This window comes from Macaca fascicularis, chromosome 9 (assembly GCF_037993035.2).
Source record: "Macaca fascicularis isolate 582-1 chromosome 9, T2T-MFA8v1.1".
In the NCBI taxonomy this organism is placed as follows: Eukaryota; Metazoa; Chordata; class Mammalia; order Primates; family Cercopithecidae; genus Macaca; species Macaca fascicularis.
In genome coordinates this window covers 105,549,469-105,575,788 of record NC_088383.1, presented here as the reverse complement: position 1 = coordinate 105,575,788, position 26,320 = coordinate 105,549,469, and the positions used below count along the sequence as shown (strand labels likewise).

Below are 26,320 nucleotides of genomic sequence, written 5' to 3'. Positions count from 1 at the left end.
TCAACATGCCTGGCCTAGATTACATAGTATTTTAAAAGTTAGGCATTGGCTGGGTGCAATGGCTCGCACCTGTAATCCCAAGACTTTGGGAGGCTGAAGCGGGTGGATCCCTTTAGCTCAGGAGTTTGAGACCAACCTGGGCAACATGGTGAGACTCCCATCTTTATTTTTATATTTTATTTTTAAAAATTATTTTTTAAAGTTAGGCATAAAAATCTGTGTTTTCAGCTTCCTTTGAATCAGAACCTGGTCATATTAGGCCTGAGACGACTGGCGGGGGCTGAGCAACCCTGTACATGGGCCGTGCATCCCCCAGTTGGCGGGTCCCCACAATCCCTGTTCTTTATACTCAGCCTGTCTTATTCCTTACCTTACTGGCCATGCCTTTGTGGACATTTCCATTTGAAATCTTCCCATGCCACTTCCTGCCTTCCCCATGCCCCTCTGGTCACGCTGTTGGGTGCCCATGGGTAAAGGTGGGTTGGAACCAAAGCATTATCTCCTTCACTTTCCTCCATGATTTTTCCAGGCTTTCGTTCCTTCTCCTGTCTTGACTGCCTGCTATCCCAGGATTCTTGTTGCTAATTTCAGGCTTCTGGATCCTGGGGAGAGGGGAAGGGGCAGGCCGGGGTTGGGTCCTGACTGTCAGTAGGAGAGACACACATTCTCATTGGCTCCTCATGCTCCCTGGCAGAAGGTGTAGGTGGGACATGGCTGGGCCTGCAGCAGGAGGGATGACCACCACAGTACATGTGTGTGCAGCCTCAGCAGCCCCAGGAGCCAGGATCACCCCCACATCACCTGTCATAAAGTCCAAGCTTGCCACACCCTCTCATGACCCTTGTCATGAAGGGCTAATCTGAAGACTTTATAGCATAGTCTTAGGAGGAACACTTGGGTATTTGCTATGGCCAGGAATCTCTCCTTTCCCCGTGTTTTTTGGAGAGTCTGCCCTCACCAGTTCAGACTGAAAGGCTCATTCCCCCACGTAACCAGCACAGCAGAGTCACTCCATTTGGCAGGCTTGGTGTGAGATCTTAAAGCAAGCTAAAAGAGCAATTCGAGGTGCTCGATAGTTTGGGAAAATTAATCCCCTGAGAAGTTCTTTTTGCCCAATGGTAAAATCCAGGACTGCATGAAGAGCAGAACCCAGGGGGGCTTCTCTCAGGCTGCAAGGTGCATGGCGTCTTGTTGTGATGCAGACTCTGCCTCAGTGGGGCCAGGAGGGGCCTGAGATTTTGCATTTCTAACAAGCTTCCAAGGGATGCCAACGCTGCTGCTCCCTTGGCTCCACCTTGAGTAGCAAGACTGGTCTAGAGCAGGGCTTCTCAAGCTATCTGTGGCAAAGAATTTCTAAAAAGATGTCCAATTCTGAAATGGACCAATGATTTCATTAAAAACAATGCAACAGAAATGCTATCCAAAATGAAATAAAAAGACATATAAATGGCCAGGCACAGTGGCTCACACCTGTAATCCCGGCATTTTGGGAGGCCAAGGCAGACAGATCACCTGAGGTCAGGAGTTCGAGACCAGCCTGGTCAACATGGTGAAACCCTATCTCTACTAAACATACAAAAAGTAGCTGGGCGTAGTGGCAGGTGCTTGTAGTCTCAGCTACTAGGGAGGCCGAGGCATGAGAATCGCTTGAACCTGGGAAGATGGAGGTTGCAGTGAGCCGAGGTCGCACCACTGCACTGCAGCCTGGGTGACAGAGTGAAGCTCTGTCTCAAAAAAAAAGCCTATAAAGTGTCAGCCTTAAGTTTTTTGTTTTGTTTTGTTTTTTATGTCTTTTTTTGAGACAGAGCCTTGCTCTGTTGCCCAAGCTGGAGTGCAGTGGCACGATCTTGACTCACTGCAACCTCTGCCTCCCGGGTTCAAGTGATTCTCCTGTCTGAGCCTCCTGAGTAGCTAGGACTACAGGCACCCACCAGAACTCCTGGCTAATTTTTGTATTTTTAGTAGAGGCGGGGTCTCACCATGTTAGCCAGGCTGATCTCAAACTCCTGACCTCGTGATCCGCCCACCTCGGCCTCCTAAAGCGTTGAGATTACAGGTGTGAGCCACCGTGCCCGGCCAAGTTTTACTATTATTATTATTGTTATTGTTATTATTATTATCAGCTTCAACAGACATAAAATGACTCCATCCAATTGCTATAAATATGTACTCTTGGTTTTTGTGACTTGTCTCGTTAGGACTGGTAGCAAACAGTTCACTGCCCAGCACTGGACCACTGAGTCCACCCTCTCCCCAAGGACCCTCACTAGGTAGAGCTGGGGCAAAAGAGCTGGGGAGACCCTCGGGCCCAACACCCTATGGGGATCTGAGAGGAGAGGGGACAATGACTGGCCTCCCATTTCAGGCAGAAACCACTGTCTACGTTATTGTGAGATGTAAGTTGGATGACAGGGTGGTGACGGAAGCAGAGTTTTCTCCTGAGGATTCTCCCTCTGTAAGGATGGAAGCCAAGCTGGAGAATGAGTACACCGTTTCCGTGAAAGCTCCCAGTAAGTAGTCCCCTGTGAATGTGATGCCATAGGGCTTCATTGCTTATTTGCTATGCTGTCACCAATGCCAGGTATTATCATTTTAAATATGTTTGCTACTTTGATATTTTGTTTTTTGTTGTTTGTGTTTTGTTTTTTGTTTTTTTTTGAGATGGAGTCTCGCTCTGTCACCCAGGCTGGAGTGCAGTGGCGCCATCTCGGCTCACTGCAGGCTCCGCCTCCCGGGTTCACGCCATTCTCCTGCCTCAGCCTCCTGAGTAGCTGGGACCACAGGCACCCGCCACCATACCCGGCTAATTTTTTGTATTTTTAATAGAGCCAGGGTTTCACCATGTTAGCCAGGATGGTCTCAATCTCCTATCCTAGTGATCTGCCCGCTTCAGCCTCCCAAAGTGCTGGATTAGAGGCGTGAGCCACTGCGCCTGGCTACTTTGATATTTTTTAAAGAGTGGTCCATTGTTTTCCTATGCATTTCTTTGATTACTAGTGTGGGTGAATATTTTTCCATGGTCTCTATTGTCGCATTTCCTCTTTGGTAAATCTCTGTGGTTGGTGTTATTTTTAATTTTCTCTTTCCCCCTCAAAACCCCTTCCTGTGGTATAGCATCCCGCCCGAGGGAGAGCGCGTAGTCATGACAGCAGCTCATGACTTGCAGTGAGCTAATTCAGCGGCCCCAATGTGGCAGAAACACAGTTTCACCTCCCATGATTTTTTCCCTCCTTCTGTGACCACTGGCCTTTGTGTAAAGTGCCTTAAACCCAAATTTTCTTCCTATGCATTGAGGCACTGGGCCTACAGTAGTGAGTAAAAAGATGAAAATTTTTGAAAATTAAGTTGCAAACCCAATGAGGATAAATTGCTGTGGCCCAGAGCCCTGCCATGTGCTGGTTTACTCACCTGCTACCTCCACCCTTTCCCTCACTCCCGCCCCGGCTCACCTCCAAGATCTTTCTTCCAGCCCCCAATTAGTGTCCTCACTGCTTAGATGGAGTGTGTATATCCACAGCCACTTTTTCCCGGATGCTTGTTTTTCCTGAGAATTTTGATAGCGTCTTTTCTTCTGTTCAGACCTTTCATCTGGGAACGTTTCTCTGAAGATATATTCTGGGGACTTAGTGGTGTGTGAAACTGTTATCAGCTATTATACTGACATGGAAGAAATTGGGAATTTATTGTCCAATGCCGCAAATCCTGTAGAATTCATGTGTCAGGTAAGGATATTGCAAGCCTGAGCTTTCTGGGCATGTAATTTCTGCTCATGGCTTATCAGTCTTGAATCTGTGGGATGGAAGAGAGCTGGATTTCAGATCTGACCATCTTCACTTTTGTATTCAGGCCTTTAAAATTGTGCCCTACAACACAGAGACCCTTGATAAACTGCTAACCGAATCCCTGAAGAACAATATCCCTGCAAGCGGACTGCACCTCTTTGGAATCAACCAGCTGGAAGAAGAAGATATGATGACAAGTAAGTCGACAGTCAAACCTCAGGAAACCAACGTGGGCTGATTCCAGCCTGCTGGTTTTAGCATCCCATCAACATATGCCTTTACCTTCTGCTATAACTCTTCTGGGTCCCTTCTCTATAACCTATCCTGTGGTAAGGACTCATTCTTGACTGGGTAGCCTCATTCTTCTAAATTGCAAATCTGAATACTTTACCCCCTTCTCAAAACACATGTGGTGGCTTACGGAGGAGTAGGAATTGAGTCATTTTAAATCAGTTTGGCGTAAGCTAATGGAGCTTGTAATGATTATTCCTCATAGGGATAGTGTGAGGAACAGATAAGTTAAGTACTGTCAGGGGGGGTTCCCATTTGCCTTCTAGATAAAATCCAAACTGCTTAACCTGTAAACAAGCGCTCATCTCTCTCCACACTCCCTCTTGTCTTTTCTATGCTTTGATCTGCAGGAGGTATGAGCTTTTTTCACCTGTCTTTTGCCACTTAGACTCATGGAAAGACAGTCCTTCCTCCCTGCCTTGGTTGCTGTTTACCTGGCTAACTTCTCTTACTTCCCTGTAGCAGCTTAGGTAGCACTTCCCCTAGAAGGCCTTCTCCAGACCTCCAATAGGTTCCATTCACCTGCTTTGGCACCCCCCGACCACCAGCACGTTGTTTGCCATTGACCTAGCACTCCTCAGCTGTGTCTGTCTTCTTTGCTAGGTTGTCTGCTCAGTGAGAGCTAGAACTGTTCCTGGGCAGCTGGCTCTTTGTAGGCTCTAAACAAGTACTTGTTTAATGGGGGAGGAGCAGCCTCTTGTGCACGTGTGACATGCTGGGAGCTGGGAGAGTCACACCCCTTGCACAGGGATGGTGCTTGGTGTGACCGGATGCCTATTGTAGTGTTTCGGTGGACACTACCATTCCTTCATGCTATGGTTGCACTACACAAATGGGACCCAAGTCTCTGGTTACCTTCTGCCTATGGTCCATCCTTCTACAGTCTAAGAGAACCATAAGGATGAGGTTACATGACCTTCAAGGCCTTCTCCTGGGGGATTCTCTTTCGTATTGCCTCTCCCCATCTTCCTACTATGGAATGTTCTTGCAGCACTTTTGTAGATGTGACTATTCTCTATTAAGCTTGGGGCTTAGGAGGAAGTATTTCATAACCTGACAATCTGGGATCCTGGGAATACTTTCAGACCCTTCATTCCAAGGATCATATTTGAAGTAGAAGGCTAGGTTTGTCATGTTAAAAAATATACATTTGTATATAAATATGTATCTATAAAGTTGTTGGGCTTAAAAATAAACGTTTATGAAAAAAAGAGATTTGTCCCCAGCTCTGCAAACACAAACATGTCCATTTTCTTAGTTGAGTTTAACTTGCTATATTCAGATGTCAGTGGGTGGAGGGGTCCGTGGGGACCCAGCACCTCTCTGGAGTACTTTGCTTTCCACCAATTAGGGAGTGAACTGATGTTCTGGCGGGGCTTGTGTGCATTAAGACCAACGTTCAAAATCTCTCCTAAATAAGAACCCTGCTGAATACTATCTTAAACGAATCCTCCCAGGTCCTTTTGAGATAGTCTGGAAGTATTTTCTGGTTGAGAACTAAAGGCTGCGGAAAGTCTAAGGAACATACCCAGGATTACTTGGTGTACTTATCATGAAATTAGGAATAAGGGCTAAGAGGATGAACCTCTTTCTTTTAATCAGCACGAAACAACAGCTTTAAAAAATACATGCTCTGAACTTTGCAGAGAAGTTCAAAACATGATTCCTATTGTACTTTGTGGCTGCTAGCTAAGCCTTTAAAAAAACCCAGCACATTTTGCATTGGTACTTTTTGTCAGGATTTTCCAGTCCTGTTAGAGAAGATGGTAGGGTATTCATTATTAGATTTGCTAATTAATTAAAATGTTATGGCCGGGTGTGGTGGCTCGTGCCTGTAATCCCAGCACGTTGGGAGGCTGAAGCAGGTGGATCACTTGAGGTCAGGAGTATGAGACCAGCCTGGACAACGTGGTGAAACTCCATCTCTACTCAAAATACAAAAATTAACTGGGTGTGATGCACATCTGTAATCCCAGCTACTTGAGAGGCTGAAGTGAGAGAATCACTTGAACTTGGGAGGCAGAGGTTGCAGTGAGCCAAGATCATGCCACTGCACTCCAGTCTGGGTGACAGAGCGAGACGCCATCTCAAAAAAAAAAAAAAAAGTATTTCCTCTGCATCTGAGGACATGATCTTCAGTGGTGTCCTGAAGGAAGCTGTTACGTGTTAGGTCAGAAAATCAATAAGTAATGGCTGAGTGCCTACTGTTGCCATGCTGGTCTTGGCAGCTTCATCTCCATGAACAAGGGCACCCTGTGCTTTTATTTTTATCTGTCAATTAAGTTTTCCTTGATAATTTTCAGATCAGAGGGATGAAGAGCTGCCCACCCTGTTGCATTTTGCTGCGAAGTATGGACTGAAGAACCTCACTGCCTTGTTGCTCACCTGCCCAGGAGCCCTGCAGGCATACAGCGTGGCCAACAAGCATGGCCACTACCCCAACACCATGGCCGAGAAACATGGCTTCAGGGACCTGCGGCAGTTCATCGACGAGTATGTGGTAAGGTCAAGGCAGGAGGGGCCCAGGATTGGAAATGCACGCTGTGATAGGATGGCTGCCCTTTCACCCAAAATACGAATAGATTTTATCTCTAGCATGTCCTCATGTGCCTCTTCTGGCTGTGGGTAGTATGTGTGGGCTTAAGAAATGAGGTCTAGAGTCACATGGACCTGGGTCCAAATTCCTGTACCAACCCTTGTTAGCCTTGTGATGTTGGGTAAGTCACGTATCCTCTCTCAGTTTCCTAATATGCAGAAGGAAGATAATCATAGTTCGAGTCATAGAGTTCTTTTGAAGGTAAAATGGAATCATTTCTATTAAGCACTGAGGTTCACCCTCAAAGAATTTACAGAAACCTTTATAGAGTGAATCGGCTGAAAGTAGAGGCTGATACCTCCCCCCACCTCCCCACCTGCCTCCAGGGCACCTTGGTGGGATGCTCCCAGCTGCCTCGCCCACCTTCAGGGCCCGGTGAACTGTGTTAGGCTTGGTTTCTTCTTTAGCAGAGACCACAATAAAGCTATGCACCTGGAAGGCATCAGGGCAGCAACTCTGAGGCCCACCTCCTGCTGACAGCCTCGCTTTCTCTTTCTAACCCCCTGCCTGGATCCCATCTTAAGACAGGCAGGCACACCCAGTTTATCTGATCATCTGGTTTGGGGCCCTCAGCTCCTCCTCGAACACTGACTTCTGGGTCCTTCTTTGAGGCTGATCGCACCGCATGTCTACCTCTTATTCCATGCCCCAGTATGGCCTCTGATGCCTGGGAAGCAGCTGCTCTTCCTGATCCCAGTCCTTTGTGGTTTTCCTCCTTCTTCACAGACTCCCAGAGGGTACCTGAGAATAGCTCAGCCTCTGGCATGGGGCTGTGACCTCACAGGGAGCAATAAACACAGCCCAGTCTTGCTGTCGACCTCCAGACAGGAGGGAGCCTGACATCTCCCCAGAAACTTAACTCTCTGCTCTGTGTTGGAAAATCTACAAGACAGTGATTCACGGAGGCACACAGAGGGGACTTCCCAGTGTTTACAGGTGTATAAGTATTTTGAATAAAATGGTGTGAGTCCTTTTTTTGGGCATCACTGACACAAATAAGGCTAAAAGGTGCTCTCAGTCTGGGTGTATTTACTCAGTTTTTTCTTAAAGTCACAAATGTACCAAATGTAGCATTTCATTTCCATGCCAATAGTTTTTATTAATAACCTACTGTGTTCATATTAGTAACTAGTATTTATTGAATGTATTTGATTTGAAAATGTATTATCTCATTTAATCCCCACCACAATCCTTTGAAGTTGACAGTATTGAGAGCCAATACTTTACAAAAGAGGAAAACGGCTTAGAAAGGCAAAGTCATTGTGCTTAGGGCCACAAACTATTCAGGGCAGAGATAGGATTTGCACCTAGTTTGATACTAAAGCCAGGGCTTGTTATCCTGTTGTATTTAACTGGCATGTTGAAAGATGCACTTTCGGCCGGGCGCGGTGGCTCAAGCCTGTAATCCTTGCACTTTGGGAGGCCGAGACGGGCGGATCACGAGGTCAGGAGATCGAGACCATCCTGGCTAACCCGGTAAAACCCCGTCTCTACTAAAAAATACAAAAAACTAGCCGGGCGAGGTGGCGGGCGCCTGTAGTCCCAGCTACTCGGGAGGCTGAGGCAGGAGAATGGCGTAAACTCGGGAGGCGGAGCTTTCAGTGAGCTGAGATCCGGCCACTGTACTCCAGCCTGGGCGACAGAGCGAGACTCTGTCTCAAAAAAAAAAAAAAAAAAAAAAAAAAGAAAGATGCACTTGCAGTTGGTGCTGAAGTTAATCTAGGTCATAGTGTCTTTGCTTTCTTCCTATGGTCACCTTCAACCAATGTAGCTTCAGCATTCTGATCAAAAGACTGTCCCTTTGTGTTGCTTATGGCCTCTTAGAACTGTCCCATTTCCTTTTGTCACCACATCAAAACCAAAGGCCAGATCTTGAATCTCCAACATTTCACAGCTGTCATCTGGCTTATTGGGTCTCGTGAGGAAACTCACGAAGTGTCAATCAAATATTAGTTATCTTAGAGTAGTGGTGGTGAAAATGAGGATTTTTGTGGGTTGATGCTGAAATAAAGATTGTGAAACACCAAAGTTTCTTACCAGGAAAAGTTGTGCAGAGGTTTCAGGGAAGTCACCTCTCTGGCTTCACAATCACATGGAAGCAGGATGGCAATGGGAGGTGGGGGAGAACCTTTCTGATGTCAGGACACTTTCTCCAAGATCATCTCTGCTTTTGGGCACACAGGATATAAAATTGAGGCCCGAACCCCTGGAAACGGTCAGGGTTCCTGACAGTTTGGAGGAGCCTGCGAAAGGAACAGGGGCTAGTGTGCCAAGCTGCGGAGTGAGCTCTGACTGCACACGGTGCGAGAACACCTTAGCTGCATTCCTGTTCAGCTCATTTGAATTTCTGCGTGGCTAGTCAGGAAAGGTCACACCTTCTTGTGTCATTTTTTCCCTTTGGAGGAACCACTAGGGTGTAGAAGAAAGATCAAAGATCAGATTGCAAGCCCTTGAGTAAGATACTAGATTTTTGTGAGCTTTGTTTTTCTGGTCTGTAAACTAGGGAATATTATACCTTTCTCTAGCAGTAGTGGAATGGATTACAGGAGATAGGGTATAGACAAATACCTAGCATCGCACCTGACATTTAAAAGGTGCTCATGGGAAAGTTTTTTTTAAAATTATTATTATTTTTTAGACAGAGTCTTGCTCTGTTGCCCAGGCTGGAGTGCAGTGGTGCGATCTTGGCTCACTGCAACCTCCCCCTCCTGGATTCAAGCAATTCTCATGCCTTGGCCTCCTGAGTAGCTGGGATTCCAAGCGTGCTCTACCATGCCCGGCTAATTTTTGTATTTTTAGTAGAGATGAGGTTTTGCCATTTTGGCCAGGCTGGTCTTGAACTCCTGACCTCAGGTGATCCACTCACCTTGGCCTCCCAAAGTCCTGGGATTACAGGTGTGAGCCACCACACCTGGCCATGGGAAAGTAATTTTTAATTTGTATCCTCTGGTCAGTGGACATTTAGTGAGTATCTCCTGAGTGCCTAACTCTATGCTTAGTGTTGTAGGAAGATACGAAGATTAAAACAAAAACATAAAAGAAACTAAAAAAAGGTGGGAAGCCTGGCCTCAAGGAGCATTCAGTCAGGCGGGAAAATACAAATACACACAACCAATTGCAATCCTGACTCATGGGAACCTTTACTTTGCTGGCCACAAGTGCCTTTGGGGGCCAAGTTCCACCCAGAAAGCCAGGCGGCCTCAGTGCGCCGTGGGTCTCGTCTTCTCTTTCAGGAAACGGTGGACATGCTCAAGAGTCACATTAAAGAGGAACTGATGCAAGGGGAGGAGGCTGACGCTGTGTACGAGTCCATGGCCCACCTTTCCACAGACCTGCTCATGAAATGCTCGCTCAACCCCGGCTGTGACGAGGATCTCTATGAGTCCATGGCTGCCTTCGTCCCAGCTGCCACTGAAGACCTCTGTAAGTAGCACGACCCAGTTCTGCTTCCACCTTTCTGCTGAGAAACAGCTTTTCTCATTCCAGTTGACGACAGCGTGGGGCAGTCCCTACTTACCCTCACTTCACCCCAGAGAGATGAAGGTCCTGTTTTACACAAAGCTAGGGCTGGAGTCATGGCTGTGACAAGCAGAATTCTTCTCCAAACTTCCTCTGTTGTGACTGCTGGGAGAGTTTAAGCAAATATCTGGAAGTCAGAATTGATGAAGTCATTGCCTCATGATCTGAGAGGCCAAATTGGTGGCTCTCAGCCCTCAGTCTCCATGGGTCCTTTTTATAACAAACATGTTGTAATACCCCCTTTCCTACTCTGACATGAGATTTATATATTATATAACCTACCTACATATAAAATTCTCAGAAATCAAATATACTGCCCTAATTGAAATAGGAAAGAGAAATTAAAGAAGAGGACATGCTCAAACATGCCTGCACCAGAAGTCATGACAAAATAGTCAGATGCAGACACACTCAGAATCACTGTGAACATTACGGCTTCAAACGTTGACTGACACACGTCTGCAGTCTTGGTGGCTCAAATGATGGGAACAATGTTGGCACTGGCATCCGGATTTTCCTAGATGATGAACAACTCTATGATTTCCTTTCCATTTTCATAGAAATTGAATTTCTAACAAATTAAGTGCAAAAATAAGATGTGTTTATATGTGAAACAGTTTAGGTTCTAGGCTCAGAAAATAATAAGCAGATTTTTTGAGGGTGAGGGGTAATTTGATCTTATTGCATTAATATATAGTAAACTTATTTTCAAAATATTCTTCAGGATCATGATTTTTCTTGTAAACTGTTTACAAACTTTGCCCATATTTTATTATCTTGTTTTTTCCAATGCAAAGTAATACATTTTGACAAAAGTGAATGAGCAGTAAAAGTTCCCCTCCAGCACCTAAACTCAAAACAAAATAGGAACGTATAACTGAGTTGAGAGAAGTTATGTGACTTGTGACTCCCAGCCGATATGGCATTAGTAATAATTAGTAATAAAATGATAGGTATATTTGTTTATATTTTTGCTTGTATCTGCTGACATTAAATTTAAAAATATACACATACATGTACAGATACACAGATGTGCAGAAATATACATAAAGGTATAAATATGTATCATAAGTGCTTTTTAAAACTTAAATGTATGTCTAGAGGAATATTTGAAAGTCACGAGGGATGTGAAACACCTCTTCAATGGGCAGGGCTGTCCCACACATGGCAGGATGTCTAGGGTCCTTCCCCCTTTTACTAAATGCCATCTCCTTGGTGACCACCCAAAACACCCTCATAGATTTTTCCAAATGCCCCAGGGGGGCAGTGCCACCACCCTTGAGAACCACTGATCTAGGTAACAGTGGATGTGATCTCCACGCACATACTGGAGTTGAAGCAGGAGACCCACACAGCAGGCCCTCTAAGAGGCTTATTCATGTGTTACCATCATTCGCTATCAAATGCTAAGCATGCGGAGGCACCACTGGAGACTTAACCCTCCTTCCCTATGGGTTTCATTAATAGATTCAAGAAAGAGAAGTATCCACCAAGGTATCAACATTATGGATGGGGAAGTTTCTGGAATGGGCTAGATTGAGTATTACAAGCCTTCAGCCTGAAAAGAAGACAGTAGGGCCCTGGGCCCACAGGGAGGCGGGCCTGACTTTCCCATCCGTGAACTCATGGAAGAGCAGGCGCCAACAGGGTGCCTTGGAGAGAAGGCATAGGTTGATCAGAGGGCCAGAGGCAGTCTCTGATGCCAGTAAGCCTTTGACACCGATCCCAGAACCTGCAAGATGTGGTCAAGTGGTTGTTTAGGTGTTTGTCAGTTAGATTGGGTGCTCCTTTAGGGGAAAGAGCAATAAAAGCTCCCTCCAGCACCTAACTGGGAGGCTTGGAAGTGCTGGTGGAAGCTCTTCCCAAATGAGCTGTGCCTTGACATGGATGTGGGGAGAGAAAGCACCATCACTACCATCCACACCCTTGATCTCACTGAAGTCCGAAAGCTACCCACTAGGATGCTTTTCTTACCTGCACTTTACAAATGGGGAAACAGAGGCACAGAGGGACTGAACATTCCCAAAGTGTCACAGCCAATCAGTGATAGAGCCCAGATTTGAATCCAGATTTCTCTGTCATTAGGACCATATTCTGTATACTGTGGCAGAAATTGTTATCCAACACCACGCATTTTAGTCGTGGTTCCTTTTGGAAAAACCATCTAGCCTCTATAGCCTTTCTTCCCCTATCTGCAACTCCAGATATTGGATAACAAAGCAGCCTCTGGCGCCCCCTAGCCTTGCCCATCATCCTATCCATATACCCAATAAGCATTTCTGGAGCATCTAGCACATTTCAGTTACTGATCTCTTCTGGTTGTTGGAGATACAGGCAGGGAAGTGGGTAGGACCAATCCTTTCCATTGTGGAATAGGGACTCACTCACAAAAGAACACTTGGAGAACCACCAGTACCCACTTGAATCTGGAGACTGCATCATCCTTTCTGCCCTGTGTCTTTGCTATGAAACTACTGGACAGTTAAAGAAAGCCCTACTTTATTGGCAGTTTAGGGTTGACAGAGCCTTACACTTGTCCCCCTGGATATTCTAACACATGCCATGTTCCCACCACAGCACTGGAAACCTTCAGGGAATGCCAAAGGTGTCTCTCCCATTATTCCTGGTCTGCTGGGCCCCTCACAGCAGGATCGGTGAGGTTTACCAGGGCTTCCCAAGGCAGCAGTGTGCTGTGGAGCTAGCCTGGTTTGTAGCCAACTGGCAACTTGTAAAGTCACCCGGGCCAGGGGGCTTCTGGGTGCCGTGGAGCTGGAAGGAGGCCACCAGTGGGGGAGGCAGGCTGTCACATTTGGCTGCTTTTTGCATAGGAAAAGGAAACTCACCGCATTTTTCTTTTTCCTTCCTTCCTTGCTGCCTGCCTTCCTTCTTCTTTTTTTTTTTTTTTGAGACAAGTTCTGGCTCTATTGCTCAGGCTAGAGTGCAGTGGCACAATCCCAGCAATCCCAGCTCCCTGTAACCACTGCCTCCCGGCTCAAGCCGTCCTCCCACCTAAGCCTCCCGAGTTACTGGGACTACAGGCATGAACCACCATGCCCAGTTAATTTTTTGTATTTTTCATATAGATGGGATTTTGTGATGTTGCCCAGGCTGGTCTTGAACTTGTCAGCTCAAGCAATCCGTCTGCCTTGGCTTCCCAAACCAAAGTGTTCCAAGTTATTCCAAGTGCTGCCAGGTGTTCCAAGTTATTACTCTGCTGGGATTACAGGCGTGAGCCACCGTGGCTGGCCCACATTTTTCATTTCCCCGATTATATGAACTCTGAATTTTCTGACTCTAGACATGGTTTGGTTTGTGTTTCTGTCCCTGTGGCTGTCAAGTTTAACCTTGAGAATGATCGCTTACCTCCTGGCTCAGAAGCAGCAGCAACTTGGACTTGGGGAGGAATAATTCATTTTCCTAAGGGTGGCTCAGTAGGTGACAAGGTAGCTTAATTCATAAAGAAGTAGGATAAAGGACAAACTGCTAAATCTAAAATGCGTATTTGCAGCACCCCCCAGCAGAGTAATAACTTGGAACACCTGGCAGCCCTTTCAAAGTCCACGGACTGCCTGTGTCTCCGTGATCTCACCTGACCACCCTAGGGTTTAGTGCATAGGATGATCTCTGTTTCACAGGAAAGAAAACTAAGGCTCCAAGATTTAGTAACTTACCTAAGTCCCATCAAGGGAGGACTGGATCAGGAATCTGTGTCTTCGAATTCCCAGGAGGCAAATCTGTCTGCTGTCCCACTGGAATATAGGGCTCTCCTGGCCTGCCTTTCTAGGGTCTGCATTTGTCAGCCCTGAGATAGACACTTATACAGGGGCTATTTCTAAATGTCTAGATTGCCACATTTATCAGTGCCCCACCATTGACTGTGGTAACCCTAGAGGCTGAAAATAACCATATTAAGGAAATTAGGCTGTGTTCATTCACTCAGTCGCTTACTCATTGATTCGCTCACAGTACAAACATTATAGGGTGGCAGGCTTTAGGCCGGTTTCAGACCACTGCTTTGGAGATCACCTAACTGTTGTTGGGACAAATCTTTCTGACTTGAGTTTGGGAAAGGGGTGGTAATGAGGTTGCTTCTCCAAAGAGAATCCAAGGCAACCACCTGAGTTGGAAGGTTATAGGGGAAGCTCCCAGTGTTAACTGAAATGGGGTTGGAGAGAGGTGTTGGGTTCTGACCATGAGATCGTACAATTCTGCTCCAATCTCTCCTTCCCCTGAACTTGCTTGCGTGCGTGTACACACACACACACACACACACACACACACACACACACACACGCACACTCACAAGTCTTTAGTTTAGATATGCTGCCACCAGGTGGTAACTATGTGTCTTTGTTATCAAACCTTCAACTTTGCTCCCAATTCTCTTGAGAATTTTTTGATCAAGGCCCCACAGATCAGTCGGGCATGGTGGCTCATACCTGTAATCCCAGCATTTTGGGAGGCTGAGGCGGGAGGATTGCTTGAACCCAGGAATTTGAGACCAGCCTGGGCAGCATAGTAAGACCTCGTTTCTGCAAAAAAATTTTTAAAAATTAGCTGGGCATGGTGGCACATGCCTGTGGTCCCAGCTACTCAGGAGGCTCTGGTGGGAGAATTGCTTGAGCCTGGGCATTCAAGGCTGCAGTGAGCCATGACTGCGCCACTGCATTCCAGCCTGCTAACAAAATGGGACCCTGTCTCAAAAAAAAAAAAAAAAAAGACCCCACATATTTAAAGCATCAACTTCCACACCTTATTATGTAAGAGATAAAATGTCTTTATTGAGGACAAGCTTATGCAAACATTAAATAAAACTCCAGGCAAATGTCCGTGGGTGCTTTCACTATCTCCTCATCTTTTTCTGTCTTAGTTCTTTGTCCCCTGCCCTTACCTTGGAGAATGATATGTTAAGTCCTGGTGGTCCCTGGACCTAGGTGATTAATTTTGTGTTGAAAGCTTGCCCAGTGACTGGTCACCTCTCTGAGGCTCTGGGTAGAATGGCCTTGGGAGCCAGTTCTGGGAGGCCCTTGTCCAGTCTGTTTCCAAGGTAATCTGCTTTGTGGGTTGTAGCTTTGCTTCAATACCTGAGAGCCTCATTTTTCTTCCACAAAGCGAAAGGAACGAAAGGAGAAAGGTGTTATCATCTTGCCGTTAGAAACTGCAGACTCACTAATCAATCCCAGAGGACTGTTCTGCTCCATGTTACCCCTGCACTGAACTTTTCTGCTGAACCCCTGATCCCTACCTCATTGTTCTGTAGCTCAAGTGTTTATGTAGTGGAGAGCTGACTTAGCTCTAGCTAACTTGCCAGCTTCCCTTAGCAACCTCCTTGGTAACTGGCATCTTTGTAACAGATCATTTCCTGCAGTGTTTTCTTTACCTGATCTCTCTGATTACAGCCCCTCTCTGCAAGCTGGGTTCTGTCTGAGCTGGGGGCACACTTGGGGACTGTAAAGAACCTCACAGCCCAGCCCTGTAGGTCTGAAACCAACTGAAGGATGATTTGTATGCAAAATGACTACATTACTGGTTTGCTTATGAGACATACTGTCTTTCCTATCTGCATCCTTTTCTCTCAGGAGCCTCCCTCCCTGTGACTGCTGAGGCTCTGTCATCCTCCTGGCATCCCTTTTGGGAGGATTCTGGCGAGTAGAGCCAAGAGATGCCTCAAGACCCGTGGGCCTGGGTGCACAGCATGAATTCTCACCTGCAAGGACAGAATCCACTGGGGAGCAGGGAGATGAGCTCAGTGTACCTCCTGACTTCTTGTTGCTCCTCCATAAATACACGAACTATGTTGGGGACATAGGGACTTAGTGAAAGCATGCTGGATTGAATGTTTTAAAAAGATAAAATCCCCATCGCCAGCAGCAACCTTGCTCCCCTCTGAACCTGCGCAGCTTGCAGGTCACGCTTTCCTTGGGACACTGCAAACACATCCCCTGGGGCTCTAGTTATATACAGGCTTCTCTGGTCACCCTCTCCTGGCCTCGATAGGAAGCATGTCTTACAGCTTTGTATCATCCACAATGCCCATCCCAGTGCTGTACACAATAGGTGTTCAACGATTTCTTGAATTTGAGCTACCAGAAAATAAGATGTAATTCTCGACTTTGTGGGTGGAATAGTGTGTCGGTATTCCAGTGCAAAGACCTCACCCGCCTGATAGGTGGTACTGAGACATCTGTTAGGTGTCCCCGAGTGTGGGACATCTCAGGGTGGCAGTAACTCCATTGGTCACTACAAGCTGCCTTTTCTTTCATGTTCCCATGCACTTGATTCTTCCTTCTGCCTAAATTGCCTTTCTCTTTTCTCAGCTTGGGAAATGCCCAGATTCCTTCACAAAGCCCAGATGCCTTCATATTCATGTGTTCGTTTGTTTTTCCTTTATTAGTTTGTTCATTCATCCATTCAACAAATATTTATGAAACCTCTCGTGTTTAAATCACGCTGTGCTAGGTGATGATGAGTCATTAAACAAGCTGGCATGAAACTTGCCTTTCAAAGCTTACATTCTAGTGAGAGAGCTGGATGTTAAACAAAAACACCACATAACTGAATATATAACCACAAACTGTGACAGTGCTATGGAGGAAAAGAACACTGCTTTGAGAATGTAGGTGGGGCTGTGTTCAGGTGGGCTACCACATGGGACTCACTGCACAGCACCACAAATGCATCCCATAGACTCACTCCTGCATGACAGAGGGTCTTTGTGCTTGCCGGGGGTACTGTATTGAGGCATTTGTCTGCATAAGAAAACCACAGAACTTGTTTGCAGCTTCTCCTAAACTATTTATCCTCAGTCCTTTCTTCATTGCCAATGTCAACCATCACTCATTAGCCCTGTAACTTTACACTGCTATTCTCGTGTGTGTGTGTGTGTGTGTGTGTGTGTGTGTCTTAGTCTGTTTTCTGTTGCTATAACAGAACACCATGAACTGGGTAATTTGTAAAGAAAATAAGTTTATTTAGCTCACGATTCTGGAGGCTGGAAAGTCCAAGAGCATGGTTCTGGCATCTTGTGCGTCATAACATTGTGGAAAGTATTCACATGGCAAAAGGACAAGAGTAGGAGAGCCAGAGTGGTCTTGCTTTCATAACAAAGCTACTCCTGTGATAATAAACCCACTCTCACGATAGCAACATTAATCCATTCATGAGGATGGAGGGATTAAGTTTGCAACACATGAAATTTTGGGGCACACATTCAAATCAGCACTCTGCTCCTAGCCTACAAAATTCATGTCCTTCTCACATACAAAATACATTCATTCGTTTCCAATTGCCCCAAAAGTCTTAACTCGTTCCAGCATCAACTCAGAAGTCCAAAGTACGTAGCCCAAAGGCCTCAGAACCAGGAAGCTGATTGTGTAACTCTCAGTCTCAGCTCAAAAGCCTGAGAACCCGAGGGGAGAGCAGCTAGTGTATGTCCTATAGTCCAAAGGGTGGAGAGCCTGGAGTTCTGATGTCCAACCCAAAGAAGAAGAGTGTATGGCAGTGTATGCCAGCCCCTGGGGAGACACCAGTTCACCTTTTGTCTGTTTTTGCTCCATTAGGGCCCTGAGCTGATGAGATGATGCCTGCCTACATTGAGGGTGGATCTTTTCTACTCACATGCTTCTCTTCTGGAAACACCCTCACTCTAGGTATTCCCTAATACAGTCAAGTTGACACCTAAAATTGACCATCACAGGCCAGGCATGGTGGCTCATGCCTGTAATCTCAGCACTTGGGGAGGCCAAAGTGGGCAGATAGCTTGAGTATAGGAGTTCAAGATCAGCCTGGGCAATATGGCGAAAACCCATTTAAAAAAAAATTTTTTTTTTAAATTAGCCAGACATGGTGGTGCGTGCCTGTAGTTAGGAGGCTCAGGTGGGAGGATCACCTGGGAAATTGAGGCTGCAGTGGGCCATGATTGTGCCCCTGCACTCTAGCCTGGGTGACAGAGTGGGACCTTGTCTCAAAAAATAAAATAAGTTAACTATCACAGAGAGAGAGTGTGTGTGTGTGATTGCATATCTCTCCCATCTCTCCCTCTCCCTCTTTCTTCCATCCCATTACTTCTTTAGCGTACAGAAAAGCTGGACTTTTTCATTGGCATGGTCAGTCAAACCATTCTACCTGGGGGCAAACTGACCCATTAGGTTCCAGGTTATCTTCAAATGTTTGACTATAATGCTCCTTGCTCTAAGACTCTCTTTTTAGCCACAAAAGATTCTTGCTGGGGAAAAAAAATTCTTTTGGCCTCCTTTCAGGGTTTGAAAGCCTTCTAGAAGAATAGTCTTTCAGTAGCTGACATTTCACTGTATTATATACTCACTTGGCTTTCTGTTAAATTAACAGCATATAATCTGGATGGAGTTTCCACTGCAGCTAAGTGGTCTGTGTCCCACGAAGAGTATCATATGGGTGTCTTTGAGAATTCACTATTGCCCTTGATTTATTCTTTAATTAAGTGCCTGCTTGGGTGTTCTCTCATCTGTTCAAGCTTCTTGCATTCCAGGAGTGGGTTCTTTCTGACTGACTCCTTAAATACAGTGCAGTGTGACTCTATAGCTGGCTTTTCCAGTAGGAGGCTGTGGCCCCAGAGTCTCCTTGCCATTGTTGTTGTTTTTCTTTGCTGAAATAAAAGAACTTTGCACTTTTTCCTCAGACCAGTAGGTTTCAGTGCATTTTGGTTTATTTTTAATTTGCAAGTCATGAAGTATAAGTGCTTAGGATCTGAAGTACAAACCCTGAACATCCAGGAATGCAGGGATTTGTTCTGATTTCCCTCCCAAAATGCTCTTTGTCTAGAAACAGACTCCCTTCACTTACATAATATTCTGTGTAGTTCACTGTATGTCCAGGTTGTGTGTATATGTGGAGTTGTCATATTTAGAGCCTGAGAGGGTTTTATCACTCATTAACCCCAGACAACCAGGTACCTTTTTAAAAATGTGGTATTACAAAGGTAATATCTGCTACTGTCAGGACTTAGTGCCTAATTAGGTGTGGAAAAGAGCATTTTAAAAATAATTTCACATGCCAATGCCAGTTGGCCAGTATTTTTTTCTTTTATAATTTATTTTATTTTTTTAAATTTTATGGAGTCTTGCTCTGTCACCCAGACTGGAGTGCAGTGGTGCAATCTTGGCTCACTGCAACCTCCGCCTCCTGGGTTCAAGCAGTTTTCCTGCCTCAGCCTCTCGATAGCTGAGATTACAGGTGCACACCACCATGCCTGGCTAACTTTTTTTTGTGTGTGTATTTTTAGTAGAGATGGGGTTTTACCATGTTGGCCAGGTTGGTCTCAAACTGCTGACCTTATGATCCACCCCCATCGGCCTCCCAAAGTGCTGGGATTACAGGTATGAGCCACTGTGCCCAGCCTAGTTTTTTTTTTTTCTTTTTCTTTTTCCTTTTATTTTTTGAGATGGAGTCTCGCTCTGTTGCCCAGGCTGGAGTGTTGTGGTACAGTCTCGGCTCACTGCAACCTCCATCTTCTGGGTTCAAGCAATTCTCCTGCCTCAGCCTCCCAAGTAGCTGGGATCACAAGTACCCGCCACCACACCCCCTAATTTTTGTATTTTTAGTAGAGACAGGGTTTTGCCATGTTGGCCAGGCTAGTCTTGAACTCCTGACCTCAGGTGATCCTCCCGTCTAGGCCTCCCAAAATGCTGGGATTACAGGCATGAGCTACCACACCTTTAATAAATACTGGCCCCAGTTGGCCAATATTGAGTGCCTGGGTGCTGTGTTGAGAAGGACAGAAAGAATGCTATGATTGGTTAGTGATGTTTGCCATGAAAATGGAATAGGGACATGGAGGCCCGTGTATGGTAACTGCTGTTCCTGGTCTACAAAGATATTTATGTTCAACTAAAGATTTTAAGAAATCTTTTTCTTGTCCAGACACGGTGGCTCACACCTGTAATCCCAGCACTTTGGGAGGCCGAGGCGGGCGGATCACGACGTCAGGAGATCGAGACCATCCTGGCTAACACGGTGAACCCCCGTCTCTAATCTAGAAATACAAAAAATTAGCCAGGTGTGGTGGTGGGTGCCTGTTGTCCCAGCTACTCAGGAAGCTGAGGCAGGAGAATGGCGTGAACCCGAGAGGCGGAGCTTGCAGTGAGCCAAGATCGCATTGCTGCCCTCCAGCCTGGCTGACAGGGCAAGACTCCGTCTCAAAAAATATATGTATATCATTTTCTTTATAATATAAATGGAAAAACCATTTTTAGGTAACTTCATTTAAGGCAGTGCACATCTAGAGACTGAATAATGTCTACTTCAGAGCAAGGCTGCCTAGTTTGTGTGTAAACATGATGGACTCACTTGAGTGTGCCCTAATTCCTGTCCTCTCTTCCCTTCACTGACGCAGTATGGGAAGGAAATTCATGGCAGAATGACTATGCCTGATACTTGGGCCTATCTTGAGAGGCAGAATAATTCCCCTGAATCTGTAAATATGCTAAGTTACATGGCAAAGGAGAATTAAGATTGCAGACAGCATCAAGGTTGCTAATCAGCTGACTTCAAGATATGGAGAATATCCTGGATCACCTTGGTGAGCCCAATATAATCAAAAACGTCCTTAAAAGTGGAAGAGGGTGTCAGAAAACAGACCAGACAGAGGGCATCAAGGAGAGGACTCAGTTCAGCTAAGCTTTCTGCCCAACATTGCTGGGCTTGAAGATGGCAGAAGACGGCCTAGTGCTAAGGAATGCAGGTGGCCTCTAGAGTTGGGAAAGGACAAGGAGACAGATCCTCCTCTATAGCTTCCAGAAAGGAATGCAGGCCTGACAAAACCTTGACTTTGACCCAGTGGGACCTATTTCAGACTTCTGAGCCACAGAACTATAAGATAACAAATTTATGTTGTTTTAAATGGTAATTTGTCATAGCAGCCATAGAAAACTGATATGCCAATTAAGATGCCTCAATATAATAATAATGATAACAATGAAAATTTAGTGCCAGGCACTATTAGTAAGCATTTTATAAGCATTGTCTCCTTTGGCCCGAATGATCATCATATGAGGTAGGTACTGTTACTTATCCTCACTTTACAGATGGAGATATAGAAACTTAGCAATGTCAGGTGACTGCCCAAGGACACAGAGCTAGGAAGAGTCAGAACCAGGGCTTGAACCCAGGTCTCCAAGATATCAAAGTCCGTGCTTCTGATCATGATGCCGACCTGCACTGGTTGCTCAGTGGCTAGCACCTGGGTCTCTATTAATTCCCTGGTTTCAGCTGCTGCCTTTCTCTGACTTAAGTTTGTCCCCTGCATGCAGTCTGTTCAGTTGACTCTAGCCCTCGTCAGTGCCTTTACTCCTGACTTCGGGTCTTCCCTGTGTCTGCAGACCACCCTCTCTCTCCTCCCTGCACCTTTGCCCCCATCATGTTCTTCCAGCCATGCCTTGGATCCTCTGGCTTTAGGCTCTGTCCTAAAGGTTGGCCTCTCCCTATGGTCCTGGTGGCATGGAGTGGTGCCAGCAGGGGTGAAAGAGCTGCAGGAATTGCCCCTTGGTGTTCACTGCTGGGCCGCTAATAAAGAGTGTGATAGGTGTCAGGGAAGTGTTAGGGAAGTGTAAGGCAAATGGGCATGGGAGCTCCAAGTCTGGTCTGGACCGCAGTGGCAGACCCTTCACCAAGGAGGGAAGAAGCCTGCTGGCTCTGTCAAGCCAGTACTTAGTGTCCAGAAGCCATGATAAAGAAAATGCACCTGGCCAGCCTTGTCTGTGAGTCAGATTTCCATAAATAACTCTATTGTAAAGAATTGATGTTTGTTGTCTGAAGATTCCTCCCGTGCTTTAGGTATATTCAAATATAAATATATTGAGTAGGCATAGTTTTTACTAGGCTAAATATAATAATGAAGTATTTGAGAATATGTGTGGAAATTCAAATATTACAATGAACTCATAAGCATTCATTACTTTGAAGACAGAAAACTTGGGTTCAAACAAGTAAAGGTCTTGTTGAAAGAAGTGTAAATTGAATCCTCTTTTTTGAATTTTCTCTGTTTAGGACATTAGCCTGGGTATAGAATTTAATAATAAAAATAATAGTAATAATAATAATAGTAGCTAGCATTCCTTTAGCACTTCCTGTGTGCTAGATACTGTGCTAAGCAGTTGGCAAGCTCCTAATTTAATACTCACGACAAACCTGTGAGATACATACTATTATTATCACCATTTTACAGACAAGAAGAGAGAGAAGCTGAGAGGATTTTTAAAACTTGGCCCAAGATAATTATGGGCAAAGAGAAAATATAATAGCTATCATTTCCCTTTCTGCATAAGATTTTGACCTTCAGTTGACTTCCTAGCTTTGTTACCCCGGTAACCTGATAAGAGCCAATGTCAACTATGTTTCCAGGCAACATTGCTTACAATAAAAATGGCTCCTGATTGGTAAATTGCATCTGGAACTGGGAGGATCTGTACAGGAACTAGAAATACTTCAAAGGGACACCGTTCTTTGGGCTTTCCTGAGGGCATTGACTCTGGCATATCTCTCATGCAGACCCTGGAAGCTATGCCTCTGGAGTTGCTATGAGAGAAATTGCTCTTGTAGGACATGAGGTTTTTCACCAGCGCGGCCTGCTATGGATCTTGTCTCTTTGCATCTGAGCTGCTGGTCAGGTGCAAGGACTGGCTCAAAGGAAGACCAGCTCTTGTCACTGCCCTCCTAGCTTGTGTCCTGCATCTTTCTGAGTGAACTGGTGCCAAGCATGTCCCAGGGTCATCTTGTGAGTCTGAATGTTTGATTGAACCTAAAAAGACTGGTTGGTGTTGGACTGGTGGGTGTGTAGTCAATACAGCCAGAAGTGGGAAAAACACAGTTGGAACCTATGCATTTCGATCCTAATGCCCATGCTTCTCATCATCCTGTGAGACACTCTCAGGGAGGCTCAAGGAGGCCGAAGAACTCTACCAAGTCACAGAGCTGACATTTAACCACCTACATTGTTGCTTCCAAAATCATGATCTTAACCACCAGTTAAGGTGTGACTATAAAGTAAAAATATTTGTTTTTCACAAGTGATTCATTTCGCACCACCTCGATCATTGCATCCACACACATGTGCTCCACAGTGTCATTGGAAGGTACTTAGCTTGATAGTGTAAGCAGACAGGAAGGACGATCATGGGGTCATCCCCAGGAGCTATGATTATTTAGTTTTGCTATAGTGGTCCCTCCTCTCCTTTTTGTAAAAAAAAAAAAAATTTATTTTGAACTACTTTTAGAGAGAAAAGTTGCAAAAACATCAGAGTTCTTGCATACCTTTCACTCAGGCTCCCTTAATACTAACATCTTACATAACCATAGTACAATTACCAAAGCCAGGAAATTACGTTGGCACAATACTTCTAACTAAATTATAGACCTTGTTCACATTTCTCTAGTTGTGTCACTGATATTCTTTTTCTGTTCCGGGATCCTTTCTAGGATCTTATAATGCATTAGTTATTTCTTCTCAGTCTCCTTCAGCTTGCAACAGTTCCTTAGTCTTTCCTTGTCTCGATACTTTTGAAGAGCACTGATCAGTTATTTTGTATAATGCCCTTCAGTTTGAATTTGTCTGATGTTTTCTATAATTGGGCTGAGGTTATGAATTTTTGTCAAGAATGCTATAGAAATGATGTCCTTCTTGGTGGAAGGAGTCATGATATTCTTAAGTCTCATTACGGGTGCACATTTTTTTCTGTTCTTTTCTTTTTTCTTTTCTCTTTTTTGTTTGTTTGTTTGTTTTTTGAGACGGAGTCTTGCTCTGTCATCTAGGCTGGAGTGTAGTAGTGTAATCCCGGCTCACTGCAACCTCTGCCTCCCAGGTTCAAGCTATTCTTCTGCCTCAGCCTCCTGAGTAGCTGGGAGTGCAGGCACACGCCACCACGCCCAGCTAATTTTTGTATTTTAGTAGAGACGAGGTTTCGCCATGTTGGCCAGGCTGGTCTCGAACTCCTGACCTCAAGCAATCCACCTGCCTTGGCGTCCCAAATTGCTGGGATTATAGGCATGAGCCACTGCACTTGGCTTGTTCTTTTCTCTTTTTAAGTTCTTTCTTTAACTTCTCCCAAAATGGGCACATTAGGAAAGGGGTTATAGTACCCAGAGTGGAAGCCTGCATCCATATATATGAGCATGCCAGGACCAGCCAGGACTGCTCTTGCTTCTACTATTTTCTTCCACATTTTATTTCCCTAAATTCTCTTTATAGCTCCTTCAGTTTCGCACCTACGTCTCTGATATGCAAATCAACTCTCTCAAATTGAATGTTGGTAGTGAAAATAGCTGGACCATTGCATGAGGCTTTTACCACTCTGTCAACAGGATTGACAGATAGTGTGTGTGAGGTTTGCGCTCTGATATTATCAGCCTGGGAGATTTGGTGATTAGTGATTAAAATGGTCCTGAGGTTGCTATACACTGGAGAAGGTTCCTGGAGGTGCTGGGGCCTGAGACAGGTATGGTTTTCTAGAGGGTTCAGCATTGGGCAGTATAAAGCTGGATCACAGGTCTGTGGAGTTTCTCCCTCCCCTTATCTTTACGGGTGTCTGACCCAAGCATGTCTTCCCTTGGGGGTAAGTTCCTTGGTGCTTCATTGTTGGGTTAATGATGAGTTTCAAACTGGAGTTTCAAAAATTAACTGGGGTCAGGGTCAGGCAGGTGGGAGTGGAGATAGGGGTAAGAATTGAGAAGAAGGAAGGCAATACAGAGTCTTGGTCAGGTAGAGGAGGGTCCTGCTCTTAGCAGGGCACACACCTGTAGAATATGTGTTCCTTCCCATTTTTCTTTTCTTTTCTTTTTATTATTTTGAGACAGGGTTTCACTGTGTCACCCAAGCTGCAGTGCAGTGGCATGATCCTAGTTCACTGCAGCCAGATCTCTTGGGCTCAAGCAATTCTCCCACCTGAGCCTCCTGAATAGATGGGACTATAGGTCTGCACCACCATGCCCAGCCAATTTTTTTTTTTTTTTTTGAGACGGAGCCTCGCTCTGTCGCCCAGGTTGGAGTGCAGTAGCGCGATCTTGGCTCACTGCAAGCTCCGCCTCCTGGGTTCACACCATTCTCCTGCCTCAGCCTCCTGAGGAACTGGGACTACAGGCGCCCGCCACCACACCCGGCTAATTTTTTGTATTTTTAGTAGAGACGGGGTTTCACCGTGTTAGTCAGGATGGTCTCGATCTCCTGACCTTGTGATCTGCCTGCCTCGGCCTCCCAAAGTGCTGGGATTACAGGTGTGAGCCACCAAGCCTGGCTTTCTTTTTTTTTTTTTTTTGGAGAGACAGGGTCTCACTCTGTTGCCAAGGCTAGTCTTGAACTCCTGGGCTCAGCCATCTTCCCACCTCAGCCTTCCAAAGTGCTGGGCTTACAGGTGTGACATCCTGTGCCCAGCCTCCATTTTCTAACTCCATGAGGAAAATGTTCCATGAAACACAATTAAGCAAATTAAACTGAAAGTCTCATGTAAGTAGAATATTTCTGGTCTTGAATTTTTAAGGAATGAATTAGGTGTGAGTTCTTATCAGAACGTGTTTAAAATAATGAATGCATCTCTAGGTATGCTTCAGGATTAGTACAATTACCCTAATCTTTCTAGTCTGTTGTGGAATTCAGTGGTGACAAGAGCAGGCGGGTGGGATTCATTTACTGGTTCCTCATTTGGAATTGTAGTGCCCTGAACTGGAAGACATCACGGTACATTATATTTATGTCATGCGTCTACTATGCCAGGAGACATAAACTGAAGAAGTAGAAATAAGGAGGTTGTTTTTTGTTTGTGTGTTTTTTGGTTAATAAGGTAACACAAACATATCAGAATACTGCATTTCTTTATTTTTTCGAATAGGCTGAAAAGCTAAAATATAAGAAGATGAACAGTGGAATATCTTTCTGTATTATTTATCCCCATCTTCTCAGTTCCTAGAAAACCACTGATATCAATGTCTTATATCTCCTTCCAGGGTTTCTTTTCTTTTCTTTTTTTCTTTCTTCTTCTTCTTTTTTTTCTTTTTTTTTTTTTTTTGTTTTGTTGTTGTTGTTACTGAGACAGGGTGTTGCTCTGTTGCCTAGGCTGGAGTGCAGTGGCATGATCACAGTTCACTGCTGCCTTGACCTCCTTGGCTTAAG

At 45.3% G+C, this 26,320-nt stretch overlaps 1 protein-coding gene across 7 annotated transcripts in view; it reads left to right on the top strand.

Annotated features, from left to right (window-relative positions):
• The window catches only part of PIK3AP1 (phosphoinositide-3-kinase adaptor protein 1), a 126,833-nt gene that overhangs the window by 64,151 nt on the left and 36,362 nt on the right, over positions 1-26,320 (top strand). For 6 of the 7 annotated variants that reach the window (XM_045361296.2, XM_005566088.4, XM_074002314.1 and 3 more), the window contains 5 exons: positions 2,366-2,510; positions 3,580-3,722; positions 3,847-3,979; positions 6,377-6,573; positions 9,903-10,092. In XM_045361296.2, coding sequence (XP_045217231.2) covers positions 2,366-2,510; positions 3,580-3,722; positions 3,847-3,979; positions 6,377-6,573; positions 9,903-10,092 — 808 coding nt within the window. Of the gene's footprint in view, positions 1-2,365; positions 2,511-3,579; positions 3,723-3,846; positions 3,980-6,376; positions 6,574-9,902; positions 10,093-17,747; positions 18,185-26,320 lie in introns of those variants that run through there. The other variant, XM_074002317.1, reaches the window with a different exon arrangement.